Raw genomic sequence first — 12,449 nt, forward strand, 5'->3', positions numbered from 1 at the left:
CTGAAGTCCCGAGTGTTACTGTTGAATCTCCTCAAAAGGCGCTTCGTAAAACCAAGAGTGCCAACTCTGGTGTCCCTCCTACGAGGTATGCACAGGATGAGCTCATATGACAGTGCATCATGCAAAAGATCTATGAGTGTGCTCAGTTGCTGGCAACATTAGGGTCACCCTTAAAGAACATCAAGGAGCACAAGAATTTATCTCTCCTGAAGACTAGCAAGTTAAAAGAGAGGAGAAATGCAATGGGGTTTTGAACCGAAGATGCACTCTAATAACATCTGACAGTATTTTCAAGTAAATATCTCGATCTGCTGGTCGGATCAGATCGACAGGAACTGAAGAACATGATTCCTCAAGGGAACAGTTAAAAGGGGAGGAGATAGCGCCAAGATTTGAGAAGAAGCGGGAATGTGGCCATTACTGCAGTAGAAGTACTTGAGAGTTATCTGATCCCAGAGAAAATCAGATTTCGCAGGTCAAGCATCGAAGATCAAGCACTGAAGATCAGACTTAACAGGTCAAGCACCGAAGACCAGACACTGATTGCCAAATACAGATGATAGAAGTTGCGAGTGAGACGAGCCATTACCTTCTGTTTAGACGTACAGTACGTACTAATTGAGAAAAGTTACTAACTGGAATTGGACTTGCGGCTTCGCAAATAGTACTGTAGTTCTGTTAGGCCCTGTGCGTTGATTTATTATATTATTTCTTGTTATACCAAATCATCCAGTTAAGGGGGAGGGGAGGCCAATTTGGTTGACACTGACATTTCCTTGATGGGGAGACCGGGATTAGGTTAAAATTAGATAATACCTGTTAATTAGAGTCTTTAATAACTGTATGTCAAATATCACATTTACACTTTGTATATTACTAACTGTGTATTGATCTGCCATCTGTACTTTTTCCAGATTATCCCTCATCACTGCTAACTCTTTATTTCTGTAAAATAAATACACGTTATGAGTCATCACTGAGTCACCTTTACTGCACTTTTGCATTCTTGGTTACTGTTTACAGCATGCGATTACACCTAGTTGTTTGAGGTAAAACATTCCCTGCCTGTTTTTAAAAATTACCTCACAGAAAGCAGCAGCTGTGATACCATGCTGTTCTGTCGGTATATTCTTTTGCTTCCTTCCCTGTTTAGAGATGTATTCTGACCATTTTCCTGCAGGTCAGACACAGCCATTATTCAGTACATAGAAGTGCTAAAGTTATAAGATTATCTCAGTGCAGGAACATTTTTTTAACAAATCCTATTTTTGGAAATAATATTAGTGAGGGGCGAATCCGAACTGTATACATATAGAGTCTGTGCATGGTCCCCGAACACAAAATTCTCAGAGACATTAATGTTCCTGTTCAGGTTCAGCCAGCCGGATATAAATTAAAAAACAATCTTAAAAGGAAAAAGACTAAAGCAGGATAATTATACTTATTGAGTCTCCCATGCAGCAGTCACATTACTTCTGTGTCCACTCATTGGCTCTCATGCATTCTCACTGCTTTTCCCCCCTCACCGTCTATGACAGTGTCTGTGATTGGTTTTAATGAAACTGCCAGTGTACCGGCATCTGTGATTGGTTGTGGAGCATAAAAATAAAAAAATAATTGGAAAAAAATGGCATAGGATTCCTCATATTTTGATACCCAGCATAGATAAAGCAGATGGCTAAATGCCAATCACCGTTGTCATCAAGCCTGAGGTTAGTAATGGAGTCGAGTGCATTACTAACCCATTAAGTAAAAAGAAATAAACACAAAACACCGGAAAAAAAACATTTAAAAAAAATAAAACAAAAAACAGCCTCTTTTTCCAATTTATTAAGACCCTACAGGTCCGAAGTAATCCACACAAGGTTCCACAATGATTCCGGATCTGCTACATCTGAGGTTGCAGTGTGTGATCACATTAGAAAACGTGACCACTCACTGCAGCCTCCGGGACACACTGATGGAGTCGTAACTCTGAGTAGTGACGACAATGAGTTCACCTTAGGTAACAGCTGTGGTTCTCACGATACCCCAGCTGTGACCTTTAGTGAACTTAGTGACTCAGGTGAAGTCATTGTACTCAACGCTGGATTACCAGATTAGGCAAGGTGTGTACATTGAATATTTGGGTGCAGACTTTTCTGCACCAAAATCTGAATCTCCTGGCAAAAAAAGTACTTAAACCGCATCAAAACGCATGTGCAGAAATGTCTTCACCCAAAACATCAATGTGCATACATTGCCTAATCTAGTAATCCAGCATTGATTTCATTGACTTCACATGAAGTAACAACTGGGGTTCACACAGTACCCTAGGTGTAACATCAGGTGAACTGACCTGATGGTCACCAGAGGTTAGTTCACCTGAGGTCACACCTGGGGTACCGTGGAAACCTCCAGCTGTGACCTCAGGTGAATTCAGTGATATCACTGCCCACACTTGTGGCTCAGTCAGTGTGTCTCGGAGGCTGAAGTTAGTGGTCAGGTTTTCTAATGTGACTACGCACTGCGACTTCAGATGAAGCAGAGTTGGGATTGTCGTGGGACATCGTGTAGATTACGTTGGACCTGCAAAGTGTTTTGGGGCTAATAGTTTAGGAGAATGAGTTGGGTTTTTTTTTGTGTTTTAAATGAAGGATTTTTCTCTGTTTATTTCTTTTTACTTACATGGTTATTAATTGGGGTTTCATACACCCCTCCCTATTACTAGCCATGGGATTGATGGCAGCTGTAATTTCTTGACAAGTCACAGCTGTCATCAACCTCTTATATTACCCCGATTGCCACCACACCAGGGCATTTGGGATGAGCCACATAAAGTGCCGGACATTGCACATCTAATGGATATTACAATTCTGGGACATCTGCGGGCTGCTATTTTTAGGCTGGAGAGGCCCAATAACCGTAAGCTTCCCCAGCCTGAGAATACCAGCCACAAGCTGTCCTCTTTATTTTGTCTGGGAATAAAAATGGGGGGGAACACACGCCGTTTTCTAAAATTATTTATTTAAATCATTTTAAAAAAGCTGCATGGGGTCCCTCGCATTTTGATACACAACCAAGATAAAGCACACTGCTTGGGGCTGCAGCCTGTAGCCATATGCTTTTTCTATGCTGGATATGAAAATACAGGGGACCCTATGTCATTTTTTCCAATTATTTATTTTTACACTCTACAACCAATCACAGATGCCAGCACGCCAACAGTCTGACTTCAACCAATCACACATGCTTTCACAGAGGGTGAGTGTTGGAAAAATAAATAAATAAATCTTTATTTTTATATAGTGCTAACATATTCCGCAGCGCTTTACATACATCAGGAACACTGTCCCCATTGGGGCTCACAATCTAAATTCCCTATCTGTATGTCTTTGGAGTGTGGGAGGAAACCGAAGTACCCGGAGGAAACCCACGCAAACACTGGGAGAACATACAAACTCTTTGGAGATGGTGGAAGCAGTGACTATATATGAGAGCTAATGAGCGGACCTGGAAGAAATGTGACAGTCAAGCGGGAGACTCCAAAATTATAATTCTACTACTTTTCAGCCCCCTGGACCTTACTAATGCCATTTTACAGCACACATGTTGGGGTCCCCATAGACTTATATGGGATTTGGCATTCAGGATTATGTTCAGGTGCAAGTCGGGTCTTGAACCAGATATTTTTTTTTTTAGTCTTGGCGAACCAGCCGAACACAAACATCTGCGAGTTCGCCCATTTCTATTTATTGTTGCAACATCTATTGACAAAAAAGTACTTTGTGGGACAGCACCTTTAAAGGGATTTATAAAAAATAGTCCTATACTTTCTCCTGTTGTAGTAAATATTTCACACTTTTTTCAGATCACTGATATTATTTCCGTTGAGGACTTTGAATATAGGCATGTAATCCCAAATCTTTCATATAGGTGTGTATCAAAAAGACAAGTGTGCCTCACCAGCTTTGAAAGGTTCCCGTGCCTCCAGTATGAATGCATTCCAAAACAGTTGAAATGTGAACATATGAGAGAACCAGTGTGCGACATTGAAAATACAGAACACCCCAACATATGCACTCTATATCAAAGAGGAAAACAGCTGTCCTATAAAGGCTTATGTCAGGTAATTTTATATAATTACAGTAAAATTACTATTCTTTTTATAAAAAGATGTTATATTTATTGATTCTGACTGTGTTACTTTTTCTCTCCCAAGACTACAATGGATATCACTGAAACAGGCACGAATGCCTAAGTTTTTAAGTAAGAAATTTTACCATAAAACAACCCCCATCATGTCTCCATCAAGTTAATGTTTGCTTTGTCTCATGACTCCATCCATACATATGAAAAATACACTACTGAGTTTGAGCTTATTTTTGCTCATGTCTGTTTCTATAAGTGAAAGCTTTTAATGTAATCAACTTCAGGTTGCATGTGTAGATGACCTTAGTGATCTGAAATGAAAATTAAATGACCCAATATTATGGATTGTAGTGTCTGAGTTATATAATTTGGAATTGTTTGACTGGACACAAAAATACTTAATTTACCAGTAGTAATCTGAAGTTTGTTGCAGATAATGTCCAAAAATACATTAATCCATTTTTCATTATATGTTACAGTACTTGTTCGTATTCTGTCCAATATCTAAATTTTAGAGGAAAAACACGAAGGCAAATGTAATTCTATTTTTATAAGTGTACATATACATACTGTATGTGTGTGGGTTTATACATACATACATGCTCCTCAGCATTGAAATTGCAACAAGAAGAAAAACTCGTGGACTTACGGAAATCTCAGGATTGGGGATATGCAATGATGAAGAAATGGAAACTACATAGTCAAAACCTCTTGATTTATTCACATACAATTATGAACACCACTTACAGAAATCTCACACTTACTTGCCTTATCATGCTGTCAATAAGGTGACTAGAAAGGCTTGTCCCACAATCAATATACAGTACATTTTAATCAATAGATCTTGGAATAATAATAAGTTCCACAATTGGATGTGTAACAAAAAAGGATGTTCCTGTGATTCTCTCATAAATGTGCTCCTGCTATGCACTTTCTTATTTGATGTGTCCAATCAGCAGGAACATGGTCGCTGCATGCTCCTGGCTAGAGGTTAAAGCAAAAGTGAGTATGCAGAGCACACAACAGGGGCTCACTGCTGCTTATTTTTTTTGTTAGGTAACACATATCTCTGTTTGTTTTATCAGGGGAGCAAGTGTTTTTGTCATATTACCAAACCTGTGAATTTTATCATAAATCAAGTCAGTGGCATGTGAGCTCAGCAGCCTATAAAAGCTTAAATGTCACAGACTTAATTTACAATGAATTCACAGGACTGTTGACATGGCAGAAACTCTCACACTTGTGATAAAGCAAACATACTTAGAAAAGTGTTCCTTAACACAACCAAGCATTTGTGAGGCACTTTTGTGTTGTCTGCATACTTATTTATGCTTCCTCTTACGGGTGTTGACGGATTGAGGGAAAATATGAGACAAAACCTTTCCCCTCAATCGCAACCTGGGGTCCAACGTGCAGAGGTGTTGGGCTATGTGCGCACGTTGCGTTCTCTGCAGTGCGGAAAAGAACGCACTCTCTGGCAGACTGGAGAAATGTAAACACTGCGTTTATAAAATAAAATGCAACCACAACGCATGCATTTTGGATGCTTTTTCCATGCGTTTTGGATGCATTTTTGTCAGTGCGTTCCCCCGACAATTCAGCTCTGCTACATGCCGGCTGTCAGCAGACACAGACAGAGTCGGGCGATGAAAATGAACTCGGGTGAACTGCACCCGACTTCATTGTCATACCGCAGCTCTATCTGTGCTGTTTCCTGATTATCATCTTCACCGCACAGATCCCGACATCACCGCACAGATCCCGACATCACCGCACAGATCCCGACATCACCGCACAGATCCCGACATCACCGCACAAATCCCGACATCACCGCACAAATCCCGACATCCCTGCATACATCCCGACATTCCCGCACACATCCTGACATTACCGCCGACATCCCCGCACACATCCCGACATCCCTGCACACATCCCGACATTACCGCCTACATCCCCGCACACATCCCGACATTACCGCCGACATCACTGCACACATCCCGACATCCCCGCACACATTGCGACATTACCGCCGACATCACCGCACACATCCTGAAATTACCGCCGACATCCCCGCACACATCCCTACATCCCCGCACATATCCTGACATTACCGCCTACATCCCCGCACACATCCCGACATTACCGCCAACATCACTGCACACATCCCGACATCCCCTCACACATCCCGACATTACCGCCTACATCCCTGCCTACATCCCTGCACACATCCCGACATTACCGCCGACATCCCCACACACATCCCGACATTACCGCCGACATCCCCGCACACATCCTGACATTACCGCCGACATCCCCGCACACATCCCGACATTACCGCCGACATCCCCGCACACATCCCGACATTACTGCCGACATCCCCACACACATCCCGACATCCCCGCACACATCCCGACATTACTGCCGACATCCCCGCACACAACCCGACATTACCGCCGACATCCCCGCACACATCCCGACATGCCCGCACACATCCTGACATTACCGCCTACATCCCCGCACACATCCCGACATCCCCGCACACATACCGACACTACAGCCCTCATCATCACCACACACACACACCGGCATTACCTCAGAGACGTCCCCGCTGACAGCGCGATTCACTTCAGTTGCTGTGTGGAGCTCACAGGAGCGGCAGTGTTCTACGGCCGCTCCTGTCAGCTTCATGTAGCTGAGCTGGATGCGTCGCGGGAACTCTGGATTACGCCGGACCTGGAGGGGTATTTGGAGATTGTAATAAAGTGGTGAAAGAGGGTGTTTTTTTGTCTATTATTCCAAATAAAGGATTTTTTCGGGTGTATGTGTTTATTTACGTTCACTTACAGGTTAATTATTGAAGGTATCTCGGGGAGACGCCTGTCATGATTAACCTAGGACTTAGTGGCAGCTATGGGCTGCTGCCATTAACCCCTTATTACCCCGATTGCCACCGCACCAGGGCAATTTGGGATGAGCCGGGTAAAGTCCCGGGACTGTCGCATGTAATGGATGCGGCAATTCCGGGCGGCTCCTGGCTGATATTGTTAGGCTGGGGGGCTCCCCATAACGTGGCGCTCCCCATCCTGAGAATAGCAGCCTTCATCTGTGTGGCTTTATCTTGGCTGGTATCAAAATTGGGGGGAACACACGTCGTTTTTTTTAATTATTTATTTTACTGCAAGATATAGACACGCCCACTTGCGGCTGTGATTGGTTGCAGTGAGACAGCTGTCACTCAGCGTGGGGGCTTGTCTGACTGCAACCAATCATAGTCACCGGTGGGCAGGGAAAGCAGGGAATACGAGATGGAATAATGAGCAGCCGGCATTTTCAAAAGAGGAAAAGCCGCCGGAGCAGTGTGAACGCCGTGCAGCGCCGCGCTGGTGAACGGGGATCAGTGAGTATGAGAGAGGGGGAGAAACTGACCAACGGACAGAGAGAGGGACAGACAAACAGAGAGACCGACCGACAGAGAGAGAGAGACAGACAGAGCGACCAACTGACAGAGAGAGACCGACCGACAGAGGGAGATTCACCGACATCCACAGACAGAAATTGACCGACATCATAGAGGCTGAAAAGACCTGCGTTTTGTTTGTTAAAAAAGGCATGCAGAATGCAACAAAAATGCAGTCCAAGTGCATTTTGGTTGCGTTCTGACCCACATCATTGATTTCAATGGGTGGAGAACGCTGCTACAACGCACAAAAGAAGTGACATGCTGCTTTTTTTTCCGCAGCGATTTTGGGCATCCAAAACGCTGCGTTTACAAACGCAGCGTGTGCATTGATTTTTCGGCTTTCACATAGACTTTGCTGTCGAAGCTGAACGCATACAGTTACGCTGCAGTTCAAAACGCAGCTTTTCCACAGAAAAAAATGCAACGTGCGCACATAGCCTAAAACTGCTGATAATAACCTGTGAGGGCAAAGCAGACTTATGGGTTAAAATAAATGTAAACCCAATAAGCTGCGTTAATGGCATTTTGCACAGTGTACAGTGGGTCGCATTAAACTGTGTTCCTGTCACAGAGTTTATGCAAATTAAATAGTCACCATAACCAATGTTATGCTCAAAGAGGCTACGCAACGCTATTTAATAGATATACTGTAAATAATAGTCAATGTTCTGCCTTCTTTCACGTAACGCTGTGAATCTCTGGCATACAGCTAAACCCTCGCTCACATTTCAAATAAACAGACTGTGGAATTCAGTAGCCTTGATTTATTGGCTGGTAACGTGAACTTGATTGCAGTATACATGGAATATACAGTGAATATCCAAGATACAGGTGAATATGGTATATCCAAGATACAGTTGAATACGGAATACAGGTAAAAACTATATCAAGAAAATTATTACAGTCAGTACAGTGTTAATACAGAGTTACCATAGCATAACAGTATATGGGGTGCAATTGTAATGAGAATGTAGGTGAAAGGTGACTGCATCTGCAACACATAGAAAATCTTAGGCTGCTTTCACACTACGTTTTTTTAACATCCGTCATGAACGTTTTTTTTAATGCAAAAACGGATCCAGTGCAAATGCGTTTTCATTTCAATGCATTTGCAATGGACTCGCGTCAACATGCGTTCACCTGCGTTTGCATGCGTTATAGTGAGGATCCAGCGAGTTGCAGTTTTTTAACATTTTTCAAAAACGCTACTTGTAGCGTTTTTGAGCTGTGTCCAAATACTGCAAATTCCTGGATCCTGACTAAACAGCATGCAAATGCATGTGAACGCTGGCATGCTGATAGACAGGATCCTGCTTGCTCTACTGAGCATGCCCAGAAACCAGCCTCGGGTGACCAGTCCCTCTCTCCCCCTCCCTCTCTGTTTCTCTCCGCCTCCCTCTCGCCCCCTCCCTCTCTGCCTCTCTCTCCCTCTCCTCCCTCTTGCCCCCTCCCTCTCTGTCTCTCTCTCCCCCGCCTGAGAGCTGTGGACACTCGTAACCAAGATAAATATCGGGTAACCAAGCAAAGCGCTTCTCTTAGTTACCCGATGTTTACGTTGGTTACATGTGCAGGGAGCCCGGCTCCTAGCACCTGCGGATGCTCGTAACCAACGTAAATATTGGGTATCCAAGCAAGTTACCTGATGTTTACCTTGGTTACGAGCCTTTGCAGCTGTCAGAAGCCGGCTCCCAGTCTTATCACGTTCAGTTCACTGACTCCCGATCACATGACTCCAATGCCCGCCCATAAACTTAAAGTGACAGGATCCTGCAAAATAACACATGCGTTTGCATGCTTTTTTTGCTGTAAAAGCAGGATCCGCTTTTACAGCAAAAAAACGTTCATGACGCATGTTAAAAAAACGTAGTGTGAAAGCAGCCTTATCTATACAAACAAGGCAGGGACGACACTAAGGTGTAGAATTACAATGTACAATGCATTTACTACATTCTTCCATCTAAGATTCTATCACTAACACATGTAATTTGCTTTGCTCACCGGATTACACTAGGCAGGGTGTGAATGTACAGAGAGGTGAATCAGCAGGTCCTTTCCTAACAAATCCAAGGAGAAAATGGCTGCAGGCTTCTTCTCAGCTCAGTGGGGGCGTTTCTTACCCAGAATACATTTAGCTTAAAGGGAAACTCATTAATTCAAAGAATAACAATGACTTCTAAGGGTTGTAACAGAAATTGAATGAATGACTATTATCAGGCTGCTATACATGGCAGAACAGTAAAGGTCAGCAGAACACTAACCGTGCTGCTGACAGAAAAGGAGGAGACAGGAAAGACGCAATATTCAAGCGTTCTAAATGAGTCTTGTCCTTAAATTCAGAAACCCTGCACTTAACCAGCAACAATGTTGTGTAGCAAGATGTGAAATGCCTAGCCAGCATACACACAGGGCAGTAATGCAATAAATGCATCTCAACAGCAACTTGCCTCAGCGACCTGTCTAAATGGTGAGGAGGAACTCTCTCAGGACTAAAGGTCACAATGTGATGATAACCTGCCTAGGCGATCAGTCTAGGGTGGGGAGTAGCTTTCCCAGCATCGGGTTACGGCGATATTCAAGCCTGCCTAGGCAACCTGTCTAAATGGTGGAATAGCCTCTCACAAAACCACAGGACTAGAGATGAGCGAACTTCTAGAGGCTCGAGTTCGGCTCAGTTCGTCGAACGGAGGCCGCGTTCGAGTTCGGTCCGGCGAGCGAACCTCTCAAACCCCATTGAAAACAATGGGAGGCAATCACAAACACATAAAAACACCTAGAAAACACCCTCAAAGGTGTCCAAAAGTTGACAAACAACGCTCAAGACAACACAAACACATGGGAAAGTGGCAAGGACAAATACTCATGCAAATACTAAACAGCTGGACGAGGAAAAAGAGGAGGAGACACAGATATAGGCATGTCATGCCCTTCTAAAGTCACGTAAAACACAGCAAGGGGACTCCAAGCAGAGTCTCCCTTTTTTCCAAAAATTGGGCCCCACAGACACCACTTCAGTGGCATCACTTGTGTCCTAGTTGCAAACTTGACAGTTACATTTCCATCAAGCACATTCCAAAATATGCCAGCGTTAACTGTCCCCAGGATGACACCGGGGTAGGTAGCAAAGTCTTTGCTGAACCAAGACTTGTTTTTAAAAACACAGCAAGCGGACTCCAAGCAGAGTCTCCCTTTTTTCCAAAAATTGGGCCACACAGACACCCCTTCAATGGCATCACTTGTGCCCCAGTTGCAAACTAGACAGGTACATTTGCATCAAGCACATTCCAAAATACGCCAGCCTTAACTGTCCCCGGGATGACACCAGGGTGGGTAGGTAGCAAAGTCTTTGCTGATCCATGATTTGTTCATTTTGGATCATTTTTAAAAACACTGCAAGTAAGCGGACTTCAAGCAGATTCTCCCTTTTTCCAAAAATTGGGCCACACAGACACCCACCCCTTCAGTGGCAGCACTTGTGCCCCAGTTGTACACTTCACAGGTACGTTAGCATCAAGCACATTCCAAATCCACAAGCCTTTACTCTCCCCAGGATGACACAGGGGCAGTAAAGTCCTTGCGGATCCATGACTTGTTCATCTTGATGAACGTTAGTCTGTCCACGTTGTCACTGGACAGAAGCATGCGCTTATCTGTCAGCACACAACCAGCAGCACTGAAGACACGTTCAGAGACAACGCTGGCAGCTGGACACGACATAAGTGGCCAAGGCATAAGTGGCGAGCTCAGGCCATTTTTCAAGATTTGAAGCCCAAAATGAGCAAGGCTCCAGTTGCAAAGTCATGGCATCTATGTTCATTTGGAGATACTCCTGTATCATCCTCTCCAGCTGTTGACTATGTGTCAGACTTGTTGTCTCTGGTGGCCTTGCAAAGGATGGTCTAAAAAAATTATGAAACGATGTAATAAAATTGCTGTTACCAGCACCAGATACGGTGCTGCTGGTACGGTTAGACTGTTGATGACAAGACAGTCCCATGTTTTTCAAGTTACAACTGGGAGATTCACTCCGTGCACCACTGGTGGTTGGTGGAAAAGCCGAGCTAAGATTGAGTAACAGCTTCTGCTGATACTCCTGCATACGTGCGTCCCTTTCTATGGCTGGAATTATTTCACTAAATTTGGACTTGTACCGGGGATCTAATAGTTCGGCAACCCAGTAGTCATCATCACTTCTAATTTTGACAATCCGAGGGTCATGTTGTAGGTAGTGCAGCAAGAAGGCGCTCATGTGTCTTGCGCATCCATGCGGACCAAGTCCTCGCTGTGTTTGTGGCATAGAGGTGCTAACCGTGCTTTCTTCCTCTGACATCTCCCCCCAACCTCGTTCAACCGAAAGTTGACCAAGGTCTCCCTCATCTACTGCGTCTTCCATGTCCATGGAGAGTTCGTCCTCCCTTTCTTCCTGGTCTCCTGCACCTTCCTCAACATTTTAGCTGCTACCATGTGCCCTTTTTAATCCCTCTCCCCCACCATCCCATGCTTGCCGCCTTGGTGATGATGAACGTCTGGACCTTGTAGATCTTGGTATCCCTTGCGCATATGAATCCTTTGGTACTTCCTCCCCTCCCTCTTGTCCCACCCCCTGACTCCGAATAGTGTTTAACGTGTGCTCCAGCATGTAAATGACTGGAATTGTCATGCTGATAATGGCATTGTCAGCGCTAAACATAATCGTCGCCATGTCGAAACTGTGCAGAAGGGTGCATAGGTCCTTGATCTGAGACCACTCCAGCAGCGTAATCTGCCCCACCTCTGCATCTCGTTGGCCCAGGCTATACGTCCTAACGTATTGCACAAGGACTCGGCGGTGCTGCCACAGTCGCTGTAACATGTGGAGAAG

The 12,449-nt window shown here is 44.3% G+C and overlaps 1 protein-coding gene across 12 annotated transcripts in view; it reads left to right on the forward strand.

Moving 5' to 3' along the window:
* Positions 1-12,449, forward strand: part of RECK (reversion inducing cysteine rich protein with kazal motifs) — a 1,668,523-nt gene that overhangs the window by 1,081,911 nt on the left and 574,163 nt on the right. For 8 of the 12 annotated variants that reach the window (XR_012724346.1, XR_012724347.1, XM_075314993.1 and 5 more), the window contains one exon: positions 3,916-4,108. Coding sequence is in view for 10 of the 12 variants with exons in the window: in XM_075314993.1 (XP_075171108.1) it covers positions 3,916-4,108 (193 nt within the window). In the remaining 2 variants the exon portion in view is untranslated. Of the gene's footprint in view, positions 1-3,915; positions 4,109-4,201; positions 4,477-12,449 lie in introns of those variants that run through there. The other 4 variants (XM_075314998.1, XM_075314997.1, XM_075314999.1 and 1 more) reach the window with 2 other exon arrangements.

This window comes from Anomaloglossus baeobatrachus, chromosome 6, assembly GCF_048569485.1.
Source record: "Anomaloglossus baeobatrachus isolate aAnoBae1 chromosome 6, aAnoBae1.hap1, whole genome shotgun sequence".
In the NCBI taxonomy this organism is placed as follows: Eukaryota; Metazoa; Chordata; class Amphibia; order Anura; family Aromobatidae; genus Anomaloglossus; species Anomaloglossus baeobatrachus.